Source organism: Nerophis lumbriciformis, linkage group LG05, assembly GCF_033978685.3.
Source record: "Nerophis lumbriciformis linkage group LG05, RoL_Nlum_v2.1, whole genome shotgun sequence".
NCBI lineage: Eukaryota > Metazoa > Chordata > Actinopteri > Syngnathiformes > Syngnathidae > Nerophis > Nerophis lumbriciformis.
Window position 1 is genome coordinate 6,048,103 of NC_084552.2, and position 18,048 is coordinate 6,066,150.

An 18,048-nucleotide genomic window follows, 5' to 3' on the forward strand; every position below is an offset into this window, starting at 1 on the left:
TCGAGGGCGAGTTGTTGGTTTCTTATGTGGGTTTATTGTACGGCAGTTTCATTAACGTCCTCCCAGCGCGGTAACAACACACAACAACAGCAGTCAAGTATTCGTCTACCATAAAGCAGTTGGTCTGCCGTAAATAGCAATGTTGTGACACTTTTAAACAGGACAATACTGCCATCTACTGTACATGCATACTGTATGTGACCCACCCATAATGTGTCACATTTTTGTGTTGATTTATTTATTTTATTTTGTGGTTTGAATTCGTTTTTGGAGCTGTCATTCCACATTTATCAGTATTCACATTGGTCAGTAGGGGGCAGTAGGGCGTTTCTTCCCAATTGAATGCTATCACCTGCAGACCGGAAGTGTCTTGTCATTCTGATGAGCGCGACCAGTCTGTGAACAATTGAAACGTCCTGTGTGCTTTTTCCTCCTGTATAACAGGTTAGTTTTGGTGAATCAACTCACTGAATAATATCCATGTGATCTTTATAAGTTTAAGTACACATTCTGATGGTGGAGCCTAACTCTAAAGTGTTTGTGAGTTGTAGTTTGTATTTGTGAATGAATCCAGTGCACAGCTGCAGTAATCAATACAAAATGGCGACTTGAGTACGCAATGTTTATATAGGAACTTCTGATCCTAATTCAGACTCCCAAATTAGAGCTCCCGTTTTCTTATTGATTTTCTAATGTATATTTGTATAATGTGTGTGTTCTGAAATAGTGACAGAGAATAGAACAAGGATGGACAATTCAACCCTTAACTCAACAATTAGTAGATGAGTGTTATGTGTGTGTTTATGTGTAAATAAATGAACACTGAAATTCAAGTATTTATTTTATTTATTTATATATATATAAATAAATAATAATTTATTATATATATATATATGTAATAAAATATATATATATATATATAGCTAGAATTCACTGAAAGTCAAATATTTTTTATATATATATATATCTTAACCACGCCCCCACCCCACCTCCGACCACGCCCCCAAACCCCCACCCCCACCTCCCGAAATCGGAGGTCTCAAGGTTGGCAAGTATGGCACAAACATACATGCAAAATGTTACCTCTGTCCACAACCCTTAGAAAAAATTATATAATCGACTTGAAGGATGTTTATTCAGTTATTTAATTTTTGCAAAAAAAAAAAAAAAGAAAAAAAAGAAACAGACATGACATAAAACTATAGCCATTTCAAATGGCAACCTTTCGAGAATAAAAATCGTGGTACTGAGTAACAGTTTCACTTTTAGATTAAGCTGCATGAAAAAAGGATTCGATTCGGAAACGATTCTCGATTCAATACGATTCTCGATTAAAACCGACTCTCAAAATTTAGTGTTTGGTATAATAATTATAATAAAACGTTTTCAAAACAGGCTACAGGTTAGAAAAGCTCATTCTGGTCGCATTGAAATGGCCTAAAAACGTATTTAAAAAAATGGATTCTTATTAAAAAAAAAATAGGGGGGAAATTATGAATTGAATACGAATCGGGATGAATAATAATTCTATTCAGCTGTGAATCAATTGTTTGTGTCTATCTAAACAGGCTTGTTTCGCTATTGCTTACTTTTTGTCTCTGCCACAGACAATTATGCAAATTAAACAACCTCCCACCACATACTTGCCAACCTTGAGACCTCCGATTTCGGGAGGTGGGGGTGGGGGGCGTGGTCGAGGGTGGGGTGGGGGGTGTGGTTGGGGGCGTGGTTAGGATATATATATATATAAAAAATATTTGACTTTCAGTGAATTCTAGCTATATATATATATATATATTTTATTACATATATATATATATAATACATTATTATTTATTTATATATATATATAAATAAATAAAAGAAATACTTGAATTTCAGTGTTCATTTATTTACACATAAACACACACATAACACTCCTCTACTCATTGTTGAGTTAAGGGTTGAATTGTCCATCCTTGTTCTATTCTCTGTCCCTATTTCAGAACACACACATTATACAAATATACATTATAAAATCAATAAGAAAACAGGAGCTCTAATTTGGGAGTCTGAATTAGGATCAGAAGTTCCTATATAAACATTGCGTACTCAAGTCGCCATTTTGTATTGATTACTGCAGCTGTGCACTGGATTCATTCACAAATACAAACTACAACTCACAAACACTTTAGAGTTAGGCTCCACCATCAGAATGTGTACTTAAACTTATAAAGATCACATGGATATTATTCAGTGAGTTGATTCACCAAAACTAACCTGTTATACAGGAGGAAAAAGCACACAGGACGTTTCAATTGTTCACAGACTGGTCGCGCTCATCAGAATGACAAGACACTTCCGGTCTGCAGGTGATAGCATTCAATTGGGAAGAAACACCCTACTGCCCCCTACTGACCAATGTGAATACTGATAAATGTGGAATGACAGCTCCAAAAACGAATTCAAACCACAAAATAAAATAAATAAATCAACACAAAAATGTGACACATTATGGGTGGGTCACATATGCATGTACAGTAGATGGCAGTATTGTCCTGTTTAAAAGTGTCACAACATTGCTGTTTACGGCAGACGAACTGCTTTACGTAGACGAAATGCTGTTGTTGTGTGTTGTTACCGCGCTGGGAGGACGTTAATGAAACTGCCGTACAATAAACCCACATAAGAAACCAAGAACTCGCCCTCGATCATTAGCTGTTTAAATTGTGGGAAAGCGGACGTGTGAACAGGTTGTCAACACGTCACTCAGGTCCGCATGGAGCTGGAGGGGGCGTGGCCTCCAGCTCCGCCTGAATTTCGGGAGAAAATTTGTCCCGGGAGGTTTTCGGGAGAGGCGCTGAATTTCGGGAGTCTCCCGGAAAATCCGGGAGGGTTGGCAAGTATGCCCCACCACCACATATAAAAGGGGGAAGCACTGTTCTGGGTCTACTGAATAATAATGATAAATGGGTTATACTTGTATAGCGCTTTTCTACCTTCAAGGTACTCAAAGCACTTTGACAGTATTTCCACATTCACCTATTCACACACACATTCACACACTGATGGCGGGAGCTGCCATGCAAGGCGCTAACCAGCACCCATCAGGAGCAAGGCTGAAGTGTCTTGCCCAAGGACACAACGGACGTGACTAGGATGGTAGAAGGTGGGGATTGAACCCCAGTAACCAGCAACCCTCCGATTGCTGGCACGGCCACTCTACCAACTTCGCCACGCCGTCCCTAGTCGTGTTTTTTCATGATTACCAGCTTCTTAGCTGTTAGGTACAGTAAAAATGTGACTGTATGACACAGTCTTGCATTGACACAATAATAATAATAGTGTGTTGGCAGAAGCCCCGCCCCCTGATCTTTAGCTTTCTAAAAATGAGGCCCCTCAGAACAATAAGGCCTTGAATCGTGCACAAACACCTACAGTATGAAAAAACTCCTATAATTTAAAAGGAATGCAGTAATTTAAAATGTGTTCCAAGTACAGTAGTCACACTTACGGCATCTCCTCAGGCAGCACATCTGCAAGGATGTTTATGGAGTCCGTTTTGGCTTTGGAGGTCGGCGCTGCAGCCAACAGCAGCTTAAGGAGTGCGATCTAACACAGATAGGGAATCAAAAAACAAATCCAGATTGCCATACTGCACGCAGGTTTATGCAGCCACTCACCACATACTGGGAGAGGTTCGGAAGCATCCCCAAGTACATCGTTTCTGCAGGCGTCTCGTCCACGTCCTCCTCGCCCTGTAGAGGAAAACACGTCACGGAGGAGAACTCTTTGGGCATGAAAAGGTGGTGAGACAGACCAGGCTGAGTGGACACTGTTGTAGCTCCTCCTCACGCTTCATCTGCACCTCAGCGATGGAGATGTATTTGTGCTGAAGGAGAAAGGAATATGGATTTTTAACAAGGATTTTTATTTCGACATTGTGTTCCTCACCTGTTTCAGAGTTTTCACGCTCTCGTGGATGGGTCTTGGCAGGCCTACAAGGGTCTCGGTGTCGCTATAAGACAAGCAGAGCATAGAGCGTTAGCGTACAGCACTATGCCTTCATTGGTTTAGGGTGGAATACTCACTTTCCCAGAGTAAAGCCGATAAATTTGTTTCGACTTGTCTCCAAGAAGTGCTCAATATCTTTTTCCCTGCAGGAGCACAGACAGTCAGATGTAGAGATCGACCAATTATCGGCGCCAATATTTGCCATTTTACCATACAGTACAAGCCAAAAGTTTGGACACACCTTCTCATTCAGTGGGTTTTCTTTATTTTCAGGACTATTTACATTGTAGATTGTCACTGAAGGCATCAAAACTATGAATGAACACATCTGGAGTTACTGTATGGACTTAACAAAAAAAGGTGAAATACTGAAAACATGTTTTATATTCTATCCATCCATCCATCCATCTTCTTCCGCTTATCCGAGGTCGGGTCGCGGGGGCAGCAGCCTAAGCAGGGAAGCCCAGACTTCCCTCTCCCCAGCCACTTCGTCCAGCTCTTCCTGTGGGACCCCGAGGCGTTCCCAGGCCAGCCGGGAGACATAGTCTTCCCAACGTGTCCTGGGTCTTCCCCGTGGCCTCCTACCGGTCGGACGTGCCCTAAACACCTCCCTAGGGAGGCGTTCGGGTGGCATCCTGACCAGATGCCCGAACCACCTCATCTGGCTCCTCTCGATGTGGAGGAGCAACGGCTTTACTTTGAGCTCCTCCCGGATGGCAGAGCTTCTCACCCTATCTCGAAGGGAGAGCCCCGCCACCCGGCGGAGGAAACTCATTTCGGCCGCTTTTACCCGTGATCTTGTCCTTTCGGTCATAACCCAAAGCTCATGACCATAGGTGAGGATGGGAACGTAGATCGACCGGTAAATTGAGAGCTTTGCCTTCCGGCTCAGCTCCTTCTTCACCACAACGGATCGATACAGCGTCCGCATTACTGAAGACGCCGCACCGATCCGCCTGTCGATCTCAGGATCCACTCTTCCCTCACTCGTGAACAGGACTCCGAGGTACTTGAACTCCTCCACTTGGGGCAAGATCTCCTCCCCAACCCGGAGATGGCACTCCACCCTTTCCCGGGCGAGAACCATGGACTCGGACTTGGAGGTGCTGATTCTCATCCCAGTCGCTTCACACTCAGCTGCGAACCGATCCAGTGAGAGCTCCTGGCCAGATGAAGCCATCAGGACCACATCATCTGCAAAAAGCAGAGACCCAATCCTGCAGCCACCAAACCAGATCCCCTCAACGCCTTGACTGCGCCTAGAAATTCTGTCCATAAAAGTTATGAACAGAATCGGTGACAAAGGCAGCCTTGGCGGAGTCCAACCCTCACTGGAAACGTGTCCGACTTACTACCGGCAATGCGGACCAAGCTCTGGCACTGATCATACAGGGAGCGTTTTATATTCTAGTTTCTTCAAAATAGCCACCCTTTGCTCTGATTACTGTTTTGCACACTCTTGGTATTCTCTCGATAAGCTTCAAGACAGGGTTTTCACTTCACAGGTGTCATAGTTTTGATGCCTTCAGTGACAATCTACAATGTAAGTAGTCATGAAAATAAAGAAAACGCTTTGAAATGAGAAGGTGTGTCCAAACTTTTGGCTTGTACTATATATCAGTATCGTTTCTAATATAACTACAACATAACTACATCAGGAGATACAAGATATACACATATAATACCAATATTTATTATTTGTAAAAAGTAATAGTTAGTGAAGTAGATAATCATATATTAAGCGTTAACCGTCAGGCCCTTTGGCTGGTTCTGTCCAAGATTGGCTGCCCAGATAAATACATCCGGGTACTGAGACTACTGCATGACATGTCAGCCACAGTGCTCAGTGGCAGTGGAGATGAAACGGAACCCTTTAGTGTAGACACAGGTGTAAAACAGGGATGTGTCATCGCTCCAACACTATTTTCCATTTTTGTTGCTACTATCCTTCATCTCACAAACATACATCTGCCCCAGGGAGTCGAAATAATGTACAGAACCGACGGTCAACTCCTCAACATCAACCGTTTCAGGGCTAAAGGTCAAACCACCACCATATCCATCATGGAGCTGCAGTATGCAGACGATAATGCCCTCGTAGCCCTCTCAGAAGAGGACCTACAGTGCACTCTGTCTGCTTTTGCGAAGGCATACAAACAGCTTGGTCTTGCCATCAATATAAAGAAAACCCAAATCCTCCACCAATCACCACCAAACAGTAGTGCGCCTGTCCTGCCCCCAAACCTCTCAATTGACAAAATCCGACTGGAAAATGTGGACCACTTCCCATATCTCGGGAGCCTCCTGTCATCTAAAGCTGTCATTGACGATGAAATTCACCACCGCCTCAGCTGTGCCAGTGGGGCCTTCTCAAGGCTGAGGAAGCGAGTCTTCGAGAACCGTGACCTCCAAGCAAAGACCAAAATCCTGGTCTACAAAACAGTCGTGCTCCCCACCCTTCTGTATGGATCAGAAGCCTGGACCACCTACAGCAGGCACTTAAAGGCACTCGAGACCTACCATCACAGATGTCTCAGAAAAATCCTCAGGATCAGCTGGGAGGACCGACGCACCAACACCAGCGTCCTGGAGGAGGCTGGCTTGCCCACCATCACTGCCAAGATAGCCCAAAACCAACTCAGATGGACTGGCCATGTAGTCCGCATGCCTGACTCTCGCCTCCCAAAACAAGTCCTTTATTCCCAGCTTGTTGAAGGGAGGTCAAAAGAAGAGATTTAAGGATAACATCAAGGCAAACCTGACAAAGTGTCGCATAGACCTTATGTCTTGGGAAGTCAAGGCAACAGACAGGACGATGTGGAGAAACCTTGTCCGTGAGGGTGCCGCGCAATATAATGACGACCTCCGCCATGCTGCACAAGACAAGCGCAGACTAAGAAAGGAGAGAGCATCCACCAAACAGGCCCAACCCAAACCCACCACCACTACATTCCCTTGTCCACATTGCCCCAGAATAATCGGGTCCAGAATCGGCCTCCACGCCCACCTGAAGACCCACAAGGACCAGGAAGGAGGACAGTCATACTCGACCATGAGTGACCGCCGATGATGATGAATAATATATAACCACTGCTCAAGCACCAGCTCGTTTGCCCTGCATTTTTGAAATTAATTTGACAATAAAGATTACTCTCAGTGTTAATAATTATCCCCAAATAAGGCTGCCCTTTGTCACCGATTCTGTTCATAACCTTTATGGACAGAATTTCTAGACGCAGTCAGGGTGTTGAGGGGATCTGGTTTGGTGGCTGCAGGATTAGGTCTCTGCTATTTGCAGATGATGTGGTCCTGATGGCTTCATCTGGCCAAGATCTTCAGCTCTCGCTGGATCGGTTCGCAGCCGAGTGTGAAGCGACTGGGATGGGAATCAGCACCTCCAAGTCCGAGTACATGGTTCTCTCCCGGAAAAGGGTGGAGTGCCATCTCCGGGTTGGGGAGGAGATCTTGCCCCAAGTGGAGGAGTTCAAGTACCTCGGAGTCTTGTTCACGAGTGGGGGAAGAGTGGATCGTGAGATCGACAGGCGGATCGGTGCGGCATCTTCAGTAATGCGGACGCTGTATCGATCCGTTGTGGTGAAGAAGGAGACCGGATTTACCGGTCGATCTACGTTCCCATCCTCACCTATGGTCATGAGCTTTGGGTCATGACCGAAAGGACAAGATCACGGGTACAAGCGGCCGAAATGAGTTTCCTCCGCCGAGTGGCGGGGCTCTCCCTTAGAGATAGGGTGAGAAGCTCTGTCATTCGGAGGGGGGCTCAAAGTAAAGCCGCTGCTCCTCCACATCGAGAGGAGCCAGATGAGGTGGTTCGGGCATCTGGTCAGGATGCCACCCGAACGCCTCCCTAGGAAGGTGTTTCGGGCACGTCCGAACGGTAGGAAGCCACGGGGAAGACCCAGGACACGCTAGGAAGACTATCTCTCCCGGCTGGCCTGGGAACGCCTCGGGATCCCCCGGGAGGAGCTGGACGAAGTGGCTGGGGAGAGGGAAGTCTGGGCTTCCCTGCTTAAGCTGATGCCCCCGCGACCCGACCTCGGATAAGCGGAAGAAGATGGATGGATGGATGGATGTTTTGATCTCTAACAGGACATTCTTCTCCGGTATGCTCAGCTGCTTTCCCCGCGTTCATCCCCCACCCCACTTCCCTAGCGCCATGTCTCTCCTTGTCTGCGTAACATCCAATTTTTACCAATAAATCTAATTTTTGTCCTTCTCTCCTGGCCGTATTTCCTGTCCCGCTACTACAGTCACCGAGTCGCTCAACAAGCATCCGTCCGCAACACTCGGAGCGCGGGCTCATTAAAGGAACGCACAGAGTTTCATGTTCTGTGATTCAATCGGATAACAACAAGACAGAGATGGATGGACATGAAGACTAGAGAAAATATATCTCTGCCAAGAATCCAAAGTTTGTGTAAATATTTTCCACATATAGGAGATTATTATATAAGTAAAGAGCAGCTCACACATTCTCTTACTTTTTGTAACAACCAGGAAGAAATTATGTCAGTCAGTTTGAAAAATGTCTCAAATATAATCTACATGAAGGAGCTTAGAAATGTTTGGCGAGGAAACCTTAATTGTATTAAATAAATATACTGCTACAAAACTGAGTAGATGGTGAGTTATTGTATTGTAGAAAAATCCCATCGTTTAATACATTTTCCCAGGACACTTACCATATTTTGAAATGCAAATGTCGAAGCTCCTCTGACTAGCAGCATTAAACACACATAATAAAGGTGTCTCTGAACTCCCCTGATAATTTTAGTGCTAAATTAACCACAACATTAGCACCATATGAAATATTATGTAGCTGCTGCGCCGAAGTTTCATAAAATATTATCCTTCTAAAAACATCTAAAAGCCATGTCCAGCTGTTTACTGACATATACTATTCATGTTTAAATACGTTTTACTGCAGTAAATATCACCTCTAAATATCATTTATTGGCCTCCTTGACTCCTAATAATTGGTATTGTGCCTTAAAAAAAACATATCGGTGGATCTCTTGATGCATTATTAGTCATTTGTTTGAGTAATTTTTATTTACTAGAATGAAGAGGAAAATGGAGAGCATATTGCTCAAGATGAAGGAGAATATGTTAACTTCACACATGCAGGACGAGGGTGAGAAAGTTGTGTGGGATGGGCTTTTTTTTCTGATGAATCACTGTAATGTGCGTACTTAGTGTCAACATGCTATTATACACAAATGAAATATAGTTGCCTGAGATGGGTCAATATACACACATATACATATATATAAACACATATATATACACACACACATATATATATATATATATATACATATACACACATATATATATACACATATATGTTTATACGTATACATAAATATATATATATATACATATACATATATATATATATATAGTATACACATATACATATTTGTGTAGGTATACATATATATACATATATATGTCTTAATAAGGTTATCCAAAAAAAAAATAATAATAATAATAATCTCCTGATGATTGAGGGAACCCCTTATGAAACAGGCCTGTAGAGATGAAGTAGTCTTGTGATTTTTTTCCCACACATACATATATATACATATATATATACATATATATATATATATATATATATATACATACATACATACATACATACATACATACATACATACATACATATATATATATATATATATATATATATATATATATATATATAAATAAATAAATACAGACATGACAGTGTAACCTGGTTTCTCTGCTCTTCAGGGGATTTTATCCCCTGAAGAGCAGAGAAACCTGCGAAACAGGCTTCTAGGGATGAAATAGCCTCTGTGTTTTTTCCTGACCTAACGTATATTCCGCTCTACCCCGGTATTGAGCACTGTATAACGGATAAACCACAGAAACCTCGACTATACATGTGTATATATATGTGTGTGTGTATATATATATATATATACACACACACACACATATATATATATATATATATGCATATATACATACATATATATATATACATACGTATATATACACACATATATATATACATACATATATACACACACACATATATATATATATATATACACATTTTACATACATACATATATATACAGTATATACACATATATACAGTACATCTATACACATATATTTATTTATATATACACACACATATATATATATACATATATATATATACACATTTTACATACATACATATATATACAGTATATACACATATATACAGTACATCTATACACATATATTTATTTATATATACACACACATATATATATATATATTTATATATATATATATATAGACACATACATATATGTATGTACATACATATTTATATACACACACATATATACAGTATATACACAGTATATCTATACACATTAATATACATGTATATCTATACACATATATTTATATACATATATACACACATACACGTATATTTATATACACACATACATACATACATACATATATATATATATACACATATATACAGTATATCTATACACATATTTATATAAATATATATAAACACACACACATATATACACATATATTTATATAAATATATATATACACACACATACAGTATATATACACATATATTTATATATACACACGTATATATATTAAAGTTAAAGTACGAATGATTGTCACACACACACACTAGGTGTGGCGAAATTATTCTCTGCATTTGACCCATCACCCTTGATCACCCCCTGGGAGGTGAGGGGAGCAGTGGCCAGCAGCGGTGACCGCGCCCTGGAATAATTTTTGGTGATTTAACCCCCAATTCCAACCCTTGATGCTGAGTGCCATACACATACATATATATATATATATATCCATCCATTTTTTACCGCTTGTCCCGTATATGTACGCACACACACACACACACACACACACACACACATACATTTATATATATATATATATATATATATATATATATATATATATATATATATATATATATATATATATATATATATATATATAAAAATAACACCTATATATATATATATATACAGTACATATATATACGTATATATATATACAGTACATATACAGTATATATATATATATATATTAGAGATGCGCGGTTTGCGGACACAACCGCGGAGTCCGCGGATTATCCGCGGATCGGGCGGATGAAATTAAAAAAAATAAGATTGTATCCGCTCGCGGGTCGGGTCGGGCGGATTAATTAGATATTTTTTTTATTTTATTTTTTTTTGCGGGTGGCAGTTAAACCAATTGGGAAATATATATACATAGTTAAATGTTGTTACCCACATACGAAAAACGAGCAGGCACCTGCAGCATATGCCACAACAGAAGAAAAAAAAAAAAAGAGATGGACACTTTTACGGAGCGGAGGGACGCCTCGCGTCCGGGACCGAGGCTCCTTCCCCCGAGAGGGCCCCACCGGGAGCCGTAGCTGAGGCGATCCGCGAGAAGGGCCCGACGCACGTCCAGGGTCACTACCGCGCCCACCGCACCGACACCCCGCCTCGTCCGCTTTCGCCGCGGCCGGCGTCACGCGCAGCCCGCCACCCCCGTGGCCGGGGGCTCGTAACATGGGTCACTCCGCGCGCTCCGCCCGCGTAGCTTACCTGCTTGCTCGCAAAATGATTATTAGCATTCAGACAGGTTAAAATGTTGCTAAAACCATCACTTTTCTATCAGTCACAGTGACTTTTCAAAACAAAAATATTACAGCAAAAATCATATGGGTTGATTGACATGTTTATTCTGTAAGCTAACTTCAATAGTTTGAAATTATTTTGACAGTTAATGCCAGTTATCCTGTCAACCTTTCACAAGACTTCAATTTGTTAATTGAAAGTATAAATAGTATAAACACTTTTAACAGTATGTCGTGCTGTGAAATACAGCCGACAGGATGGCGCACCAAACACGAAGCAAGGCCATGCTGCAGGAGAACAAAGGACTTCTTTCATTTAAGGTTTGTGATAAACCATCAAACTCATTCGTTAAAAGGACTCTATAGTAATATAAAGCGAATTTTTCTGGACATTATCATGCAAGAAAAGTTTATTTTTGGGATCGCGATCACCGCGTAATGATTTTTAAAGGTTGCATTACATTATTAACTGTCCCATGTGATCAGCCAGTGCGATTGGAAGTCCATGCTCAATTATTGCCTCCGTAAATAAAACTTCGGCATTCATCACATCCAAAGAATCTGTTTGGGCGACGAAAAACGTTGAAAGTTTTCCACTTGTATCGCTAGCAACGGCATTAGACTTGTGTTTTTTTGTCCCAACGTGGTCTTTTACATCGCTAATTCCTCCGTGTCCGATCGAAAAATCTTGTCTGCACAAGGTGCAATTCGCGTAGTTTTCACCTTTTTTTAATTTTTTTTATTAATATTAGATATATAACAACGGGCGGATCGCGGGCGGATGCAGTTCTGATCAAACGTTACATCGGGTGGATGGCGGATGGTTGACGACTTTCTGCCGCGGTTGCGGATGAAATAAATTGCCTATCCGCGCATCTCTAATATATATATATATATATATATATATATATATATATATATATATATATATAAACACACACACACACACACATATGTGTGTGTATTAACCCATCTCAGGCAACTATATTTTATATTAGACTTAGAGTTATAGAAAGACAGAAATGTAAGTAAAATTTGAGTAAATGGCACGGATTAACATTTAATTGGGAGTCAAAAGGACAGCGGTGAAATTAACCTGACTTTCGGAGCCCAAGGGAGGCCCTTGGGGAAGTTCACCCTCTCTGTCGGGGGCCGAAGAGGCGGCGGTGGAGGCGGGGGCTGGATGATGACGTCGCGGTCCAAGGGGTCCACCTCGCCCTCGATGCCGCTGTCGGCGTCCTCGGGGTCCTCCTCCTCATCGCGGGCGTCGTCGTTCTTGAAGGGGTCTCGCTCGTTGTACGTGTCCAAGCTGTCCTGTTTGACCAGCGGCTGGGGGAGGAGGGGGATAGGGCAGATCATTTTAGTGCCCTAAATGACAAAAACAATAAAGCACTACAGTTTAATGACTTTATGCTGACATACACAACAATATTTAGCGTTAAACCACAGGAGGCTACATATTTTAAGAGTACTGCATGAGAGTACTTTCTGTCTTAACCATAGACATCTTATCAGTAGACGCAGCATTGGCTGCTGTGACGCGAGAAATTCGGCCGCCATCTTGAAGTGGTGACGAGGAGCCGGCGAGCAGCCTAAACTGACAGTTGACAGGTAGAAAACAAAGATGCCGGGCTGGTGTTCAGCGTTTTCCTGAAAATAGGAATCGGGGGATTACTTTTCACAAGTAGGATTTAACATTAACGTACTATTGGTTGTATTTTGTGAAAAGAATATTACCACAGAGTTGAGAATGAGCAAAGATCTTCAATAGTACTGAAATCGTAGCCGCTAGCAAACAAGAGTATGACCATAATAGAATTGCTTGTCAATGAAATTAATTAAATTTAAAAATGTATAAGTCTTCAAGTAACAATATTCAAATACTAACATTGTTGGGTAAAACAGAATTGTATTCTGAATCCAGTGAAACAGATTGGTGGTTTTAGCTGATATAAAGACTTTCAGGTGTTTATATATGTTTATGTTTAAGTATTTGGCAGACTCTTTTAACCAAAGCGACATACATAAAAAATACATATAAAACAATGAATGTAAACATTATCATTTAATGGAAGAATGTAATACAAAATATCAATACAAAGTGTCAAGACAGAGATACAGTCTATAGTTCCCTAAGTTAAAGTTAAAGTACCAATGATTGTCACACACACTAGCTGTGGTGAAATTTGTCCTCTGCATTTGACCCATCCCCTTGTTCACCCCCTGGGAGGTGAGGGGAGCAGTGGGCAGCAGCAGTGCCGCGCCCGGGAATCATTTTTGGTGATTTAACCCCCAATTCCAACCCTTGATGCTGAGTGCCAAGCAGGAAGGTAATGGGTCCCATTTTTATAGTCTTTGGTATGACTCGGCCGGGGTTTGAACTCACAACCTACCGATCTCAGGGCGGACACTCTAACCACTAGGCCACTGAGTAGGTTGTGAGATATATAGATATCTAATGTATTCATACATTGTTTATGCAGGATATACAGTGGGGCAAAAAAGTATTTAGTCAGCCACGATTGTGCAAGTTCTCCCACTTAAAATGATGACAGAGGTCTGTAATTTTCATCATTGGTACACTTCAACTGTGAGAGACAGAATGTGAAAAAAAAAATCCAGGAATTCATATTGTAGGATTTTTAAAGAATTTATTTGTAAATTATGGTGGAAAATAAGTATTTGGTCAATAACAAAAATTCTACTCAATACTTTGTAATATAACCTTTGTTGGCAATAACAGAGGTCAAACGATTACTACAGGTCTTTACCAGTTTTGCACACACAGTAGCTGGTATTTTGGCCCATTCCTCCATGCAGATCTTCTCGAGAGCAGTGATGTTTTGGGGCTGTCGCCGAGCAACACGGACTTTCAACTCCCTCCACAGATTTTCTATGGGGTTGAAGTCTGGAGACTGGCTAGGCCACTCCAGAACTTTCAAATGCTTCTTACGGAGCCATTCCTTCGTTGCCCGGGCGGTGTGTTTGGGATCATTGTCATGCTGGAAGACCCAGCCACGTTTCATCTTCAAAGCTCTCACTGATGGAAGGAGGTTTTGGCTCAAAATCTCACGATACATGGCCCCATTCATTCTTTCCTTAACACGGATCAGTCGGCCTGTCCCCTTGGCAGAAAAACAACCCCAAAACATGATGTTTCCACCCCCATGCTTCACAGTGGGTATGGTGTTCTTGGGATGCAACTCAGTATTCTTCTTCCTCCAAACACGACGAGTTGAGTTTATACCAAAAAGTTCTATTTTGGTTTCATCTGACCACATGACATTCTCCCAATCCTCTGCTGTATCATCCATGTGCTCTCTGGCAAACTTCAGACGGGCCTGGACATGCACTGGCTTAAGCAGGGGGACACGTCTGGCACTGCAGGATTTGATTCCCTGTCGGCGTAGTGTGTTACTGATGGTAACCTTTGTTACTTTGGTCCCAGCTCTCTGTAGGTCATTGACCAGGTCCCCCCGTGTGGTTCTGGGATTTTTGCTCACCGTTCTCATGATCATTTTGACCCCACGGGATGAGATCTTGCGTGGAGCCCCAGATCGAGGGAGATTATCAGTGGTCTTGTATGTCTTCCATTTTCTGATAATTGCTCCCACAGTTGATTTTTTCACACCAAGCTGCTTGCCTATTGTAGATTCACTCTTCACAGTCTGGTGCAGGTCTACAATTCTTTTCCTGGTGTCCTTCGACATCTCTTTGGTCTTGGCCATAGTGGAGTTTGGAGTCTGACTGTTTGAGGTTGTGGACAGGTGTCTTTTATACAGATAACCAGTTCAAACAGGTGCCATTAATACAGGTAACAAGTGGAGGACAGAAGAGCTTCTTAAAGAAGAAGTTACAGGTCTGTGAGAGCCAGAGATCTTCCTTGTTTGAAGTGACCAAAAACTTATTTTCCACCATAATTTACAAATAAATTATTTAAAAATCCTACAATGTGAATTCCTGGATTTTTCCCCCACATTCTGTCTCTCACAGTTGAGGTGTACCTATGATGAAAATTACAGACCTCTGTCATCATTTTAAGTGGGAGAACTTGCACAATCGTGGCTGACTAAATACTTTTTTGCCCCACTGTACGCATGTATATATAACCTAATCATATTGTTTCTTGAACTTAAAAATAGCTGACCATTTTTTTCGCCCTTCTCTGGGATTAAATTCCCAGTTTTGATCTGGTCACTTATAGCATATAAGAATATTCTATTACTGTTAAGCAAACTATGAATAATAAAACACGCCAAAACATGTGTCCTTTATCATAGCTACACGTATGACAAAAAAACGCGTGAAAATCAGTGGTATTCAGTGAGGTAAGATTAATTAAATGCGCTGACAGTTCATTGCTCCTGCCAAATGAATTGCACTGAGTGGAGCGAATCACCACTCCAAGATGGCGGCCCCGCGTCTCGTTAACACCAGTAGGCAGTAGCGCTTGATGCTGCGTACCCTTATAAGATGTCTATGGTCTTAACGCTATGCTAAGCTAACAAGTGTCAAGGGTTTATGAGTACAAATACTTCCTGTTTTAATACTGCGCTAAGCTAACAAGTGTCGAAGATGCGTGAGAATAGAAACACTTCTTGTTTGTGCTGAACTAAGCTAATAAGTATCAAAGGTATATGAGAGTAGAAACATGTCCTGTCTATGCTAAGCTAGCAAGAGTAGTCTTCCTGTTCTAAGCTAAACTAACAGTCACTCAGGCTTTAAGCATAAGCATATACCACACATCTTATATTTGAACTCTTTGAGGTTGTAATCTCAATGCTAAACTAAGCTACAAAGTATCAAACGTGTATGAGAGTAGAAACACTTCCTGTCTATGAAAATGGCGCTTTTCATTTTCACTGGGAAGTGGGAATTTCCGAGTTCAGAGACATTTCAACTGGAAGGCCCCCCGGGGTCGGATTTCCCACTCGGAAAGTCCTCGCCACCCCCGAGTTGGCTTCAAAGAGGGCTGCTCTGAGTGTAAACAATAACAGAAGCTTCTGAGATATCCATTATAAGCCTTTCTGACTATTTTTTGCAACACTAAATCAGCCATGTATGTTGTATTGTTTGACGTTTAAATATGGTCAGAGGTGGGTAGAGTAGCCAGAAATTGTACTCAAGTAAGAGTACTGTTACTTTAGAGATTTATTACTCAAGTAAAAGTAAGGAGTAGTCACCCAAATATTTACTTGAGTAAAAGTAAAAAGTATGATGTGAAAAAACTACTCAAGTACTGAGTAACTGATGAGTAACATACACACACATATCATATATATATATATATATATATATATATATATATATATATATATATATATATATATATATATATATATATATATACATACACACACACATATATATATATATATATATATATATATATACATTGATATATACAGTATATAATTTATATTTATTTATTTTGCCGCTTTTGTTTACATGTTAAAGGTGTTTTAATGAATATACATGCATGTTTAACACATATAGATTCCTTTCTTTCATGAAGACAAGAATATAAGTTGGTGTATTACCTGATTCTGATGACTTGCATTGATTGTAATCAGACAGTAGTGATGATAACATCCACATTTTCAAATGGAGGAGAAAAAAAGTTACTCCTTTCTGTCTAATACCACATGAAAGTGGTTGGTTTTTGGCATCTTATTTGTCCAGCTTCCATATTCGTTTTTATACACTTTACAAGAAATACATTGGCGGCAAACACCGTAGCTTGCTAGCTTGTTTGCGCTGGCTTTCGGAGACTCTTATTTTGAAAGCGCAGGCGCAATGGAGCGGCACTTTTATTGTGAAGACAGGAACTGTGCAGTCAGTCTTTAGGCTTTTGATGGGATGTACGGTTGAAATAAAAAATTGTCTTTTTTCCTTCACAGTTTTGATTGATTGATTGGAACTTTTATTGGTAGATTGCACAGTACAGTACATATTCCGTACAATTGACCACTAAATGGTTACACCCGAATAAGTTTTTCAACTTGTTTAAGTCAGGTCATGTGACCCCTGGCTCTGTTTGATTGGTCCAACGTCACCAGTGACTGCATCTGATTGGTGGAACGGAGTGAACGTCACCAGTGACTGTATTTGTTGAAACGCAGGCACTATGAAGGTCTGTCTGACAAACCAAAACAAACAAAGCGTGCATTAACAGATCGATAAAAATTAGTAGCGAGTAGCGAGCTGAATGTAGATAAAAGTAGCGGAGTAAAAGTAGTGTTTCTTCTCTATAAATATACTCAAGTAAAAGTAAGAGTATGTTGCATTAAAACTACTCTTAGAAGTACAATTTATCCCAAAAGTTACTCAAGTAGATGTAACGGAGTAAATGTAGCGCGTTACTA

General features: G+C 40.9%; 1 protein-coding gene across 6 annotated transcripts in view; it reads right to left on the bottom strand.

Moving 5' to 3' along the window:
- strip2 (striatin interacting protein 2) overlaps positions 1-18,048 on the bottom strand; it is a 118,898-nt gene that overhangs the window by 28,564 nt on the left and 72,286 nt on the right. For all 6 annotated transcript variants that reach the window (XR_009815329.1, XR_009815327.2, XR_009815328.2 and 3 more), the window contains 6 exons: positions 12,780-13,012; positions 4,071-4,136; positions 3,934-3,997; positions 3,800-3,871; positions 3,663-3,737; positions 3,494-3,591 (listed from right to left, as the gene is read on the bottom strand). Coding sequence is in view for 3 of the 6 variants with exons in the window: in XM_061961373.2 (XP_061817357.1) it covers positions 3,494-3,591; positions 3,663-3,737; positions 3,800-3,871; positions 3,934-3,997; positions 4,071-4,136; positions 12,780-13,012 (608 nt within the window). In the remaining 3 variants the exon portion in view is untranslated. The remainder of the gene's footprint in view (positions 1-3,493; positions 3,592-3,662; positions 3,738-3,799; positions 3,872-3,933; positions 3,998-4,070; positions 4,137-12,779; positions 13,013-18,048) is intronic.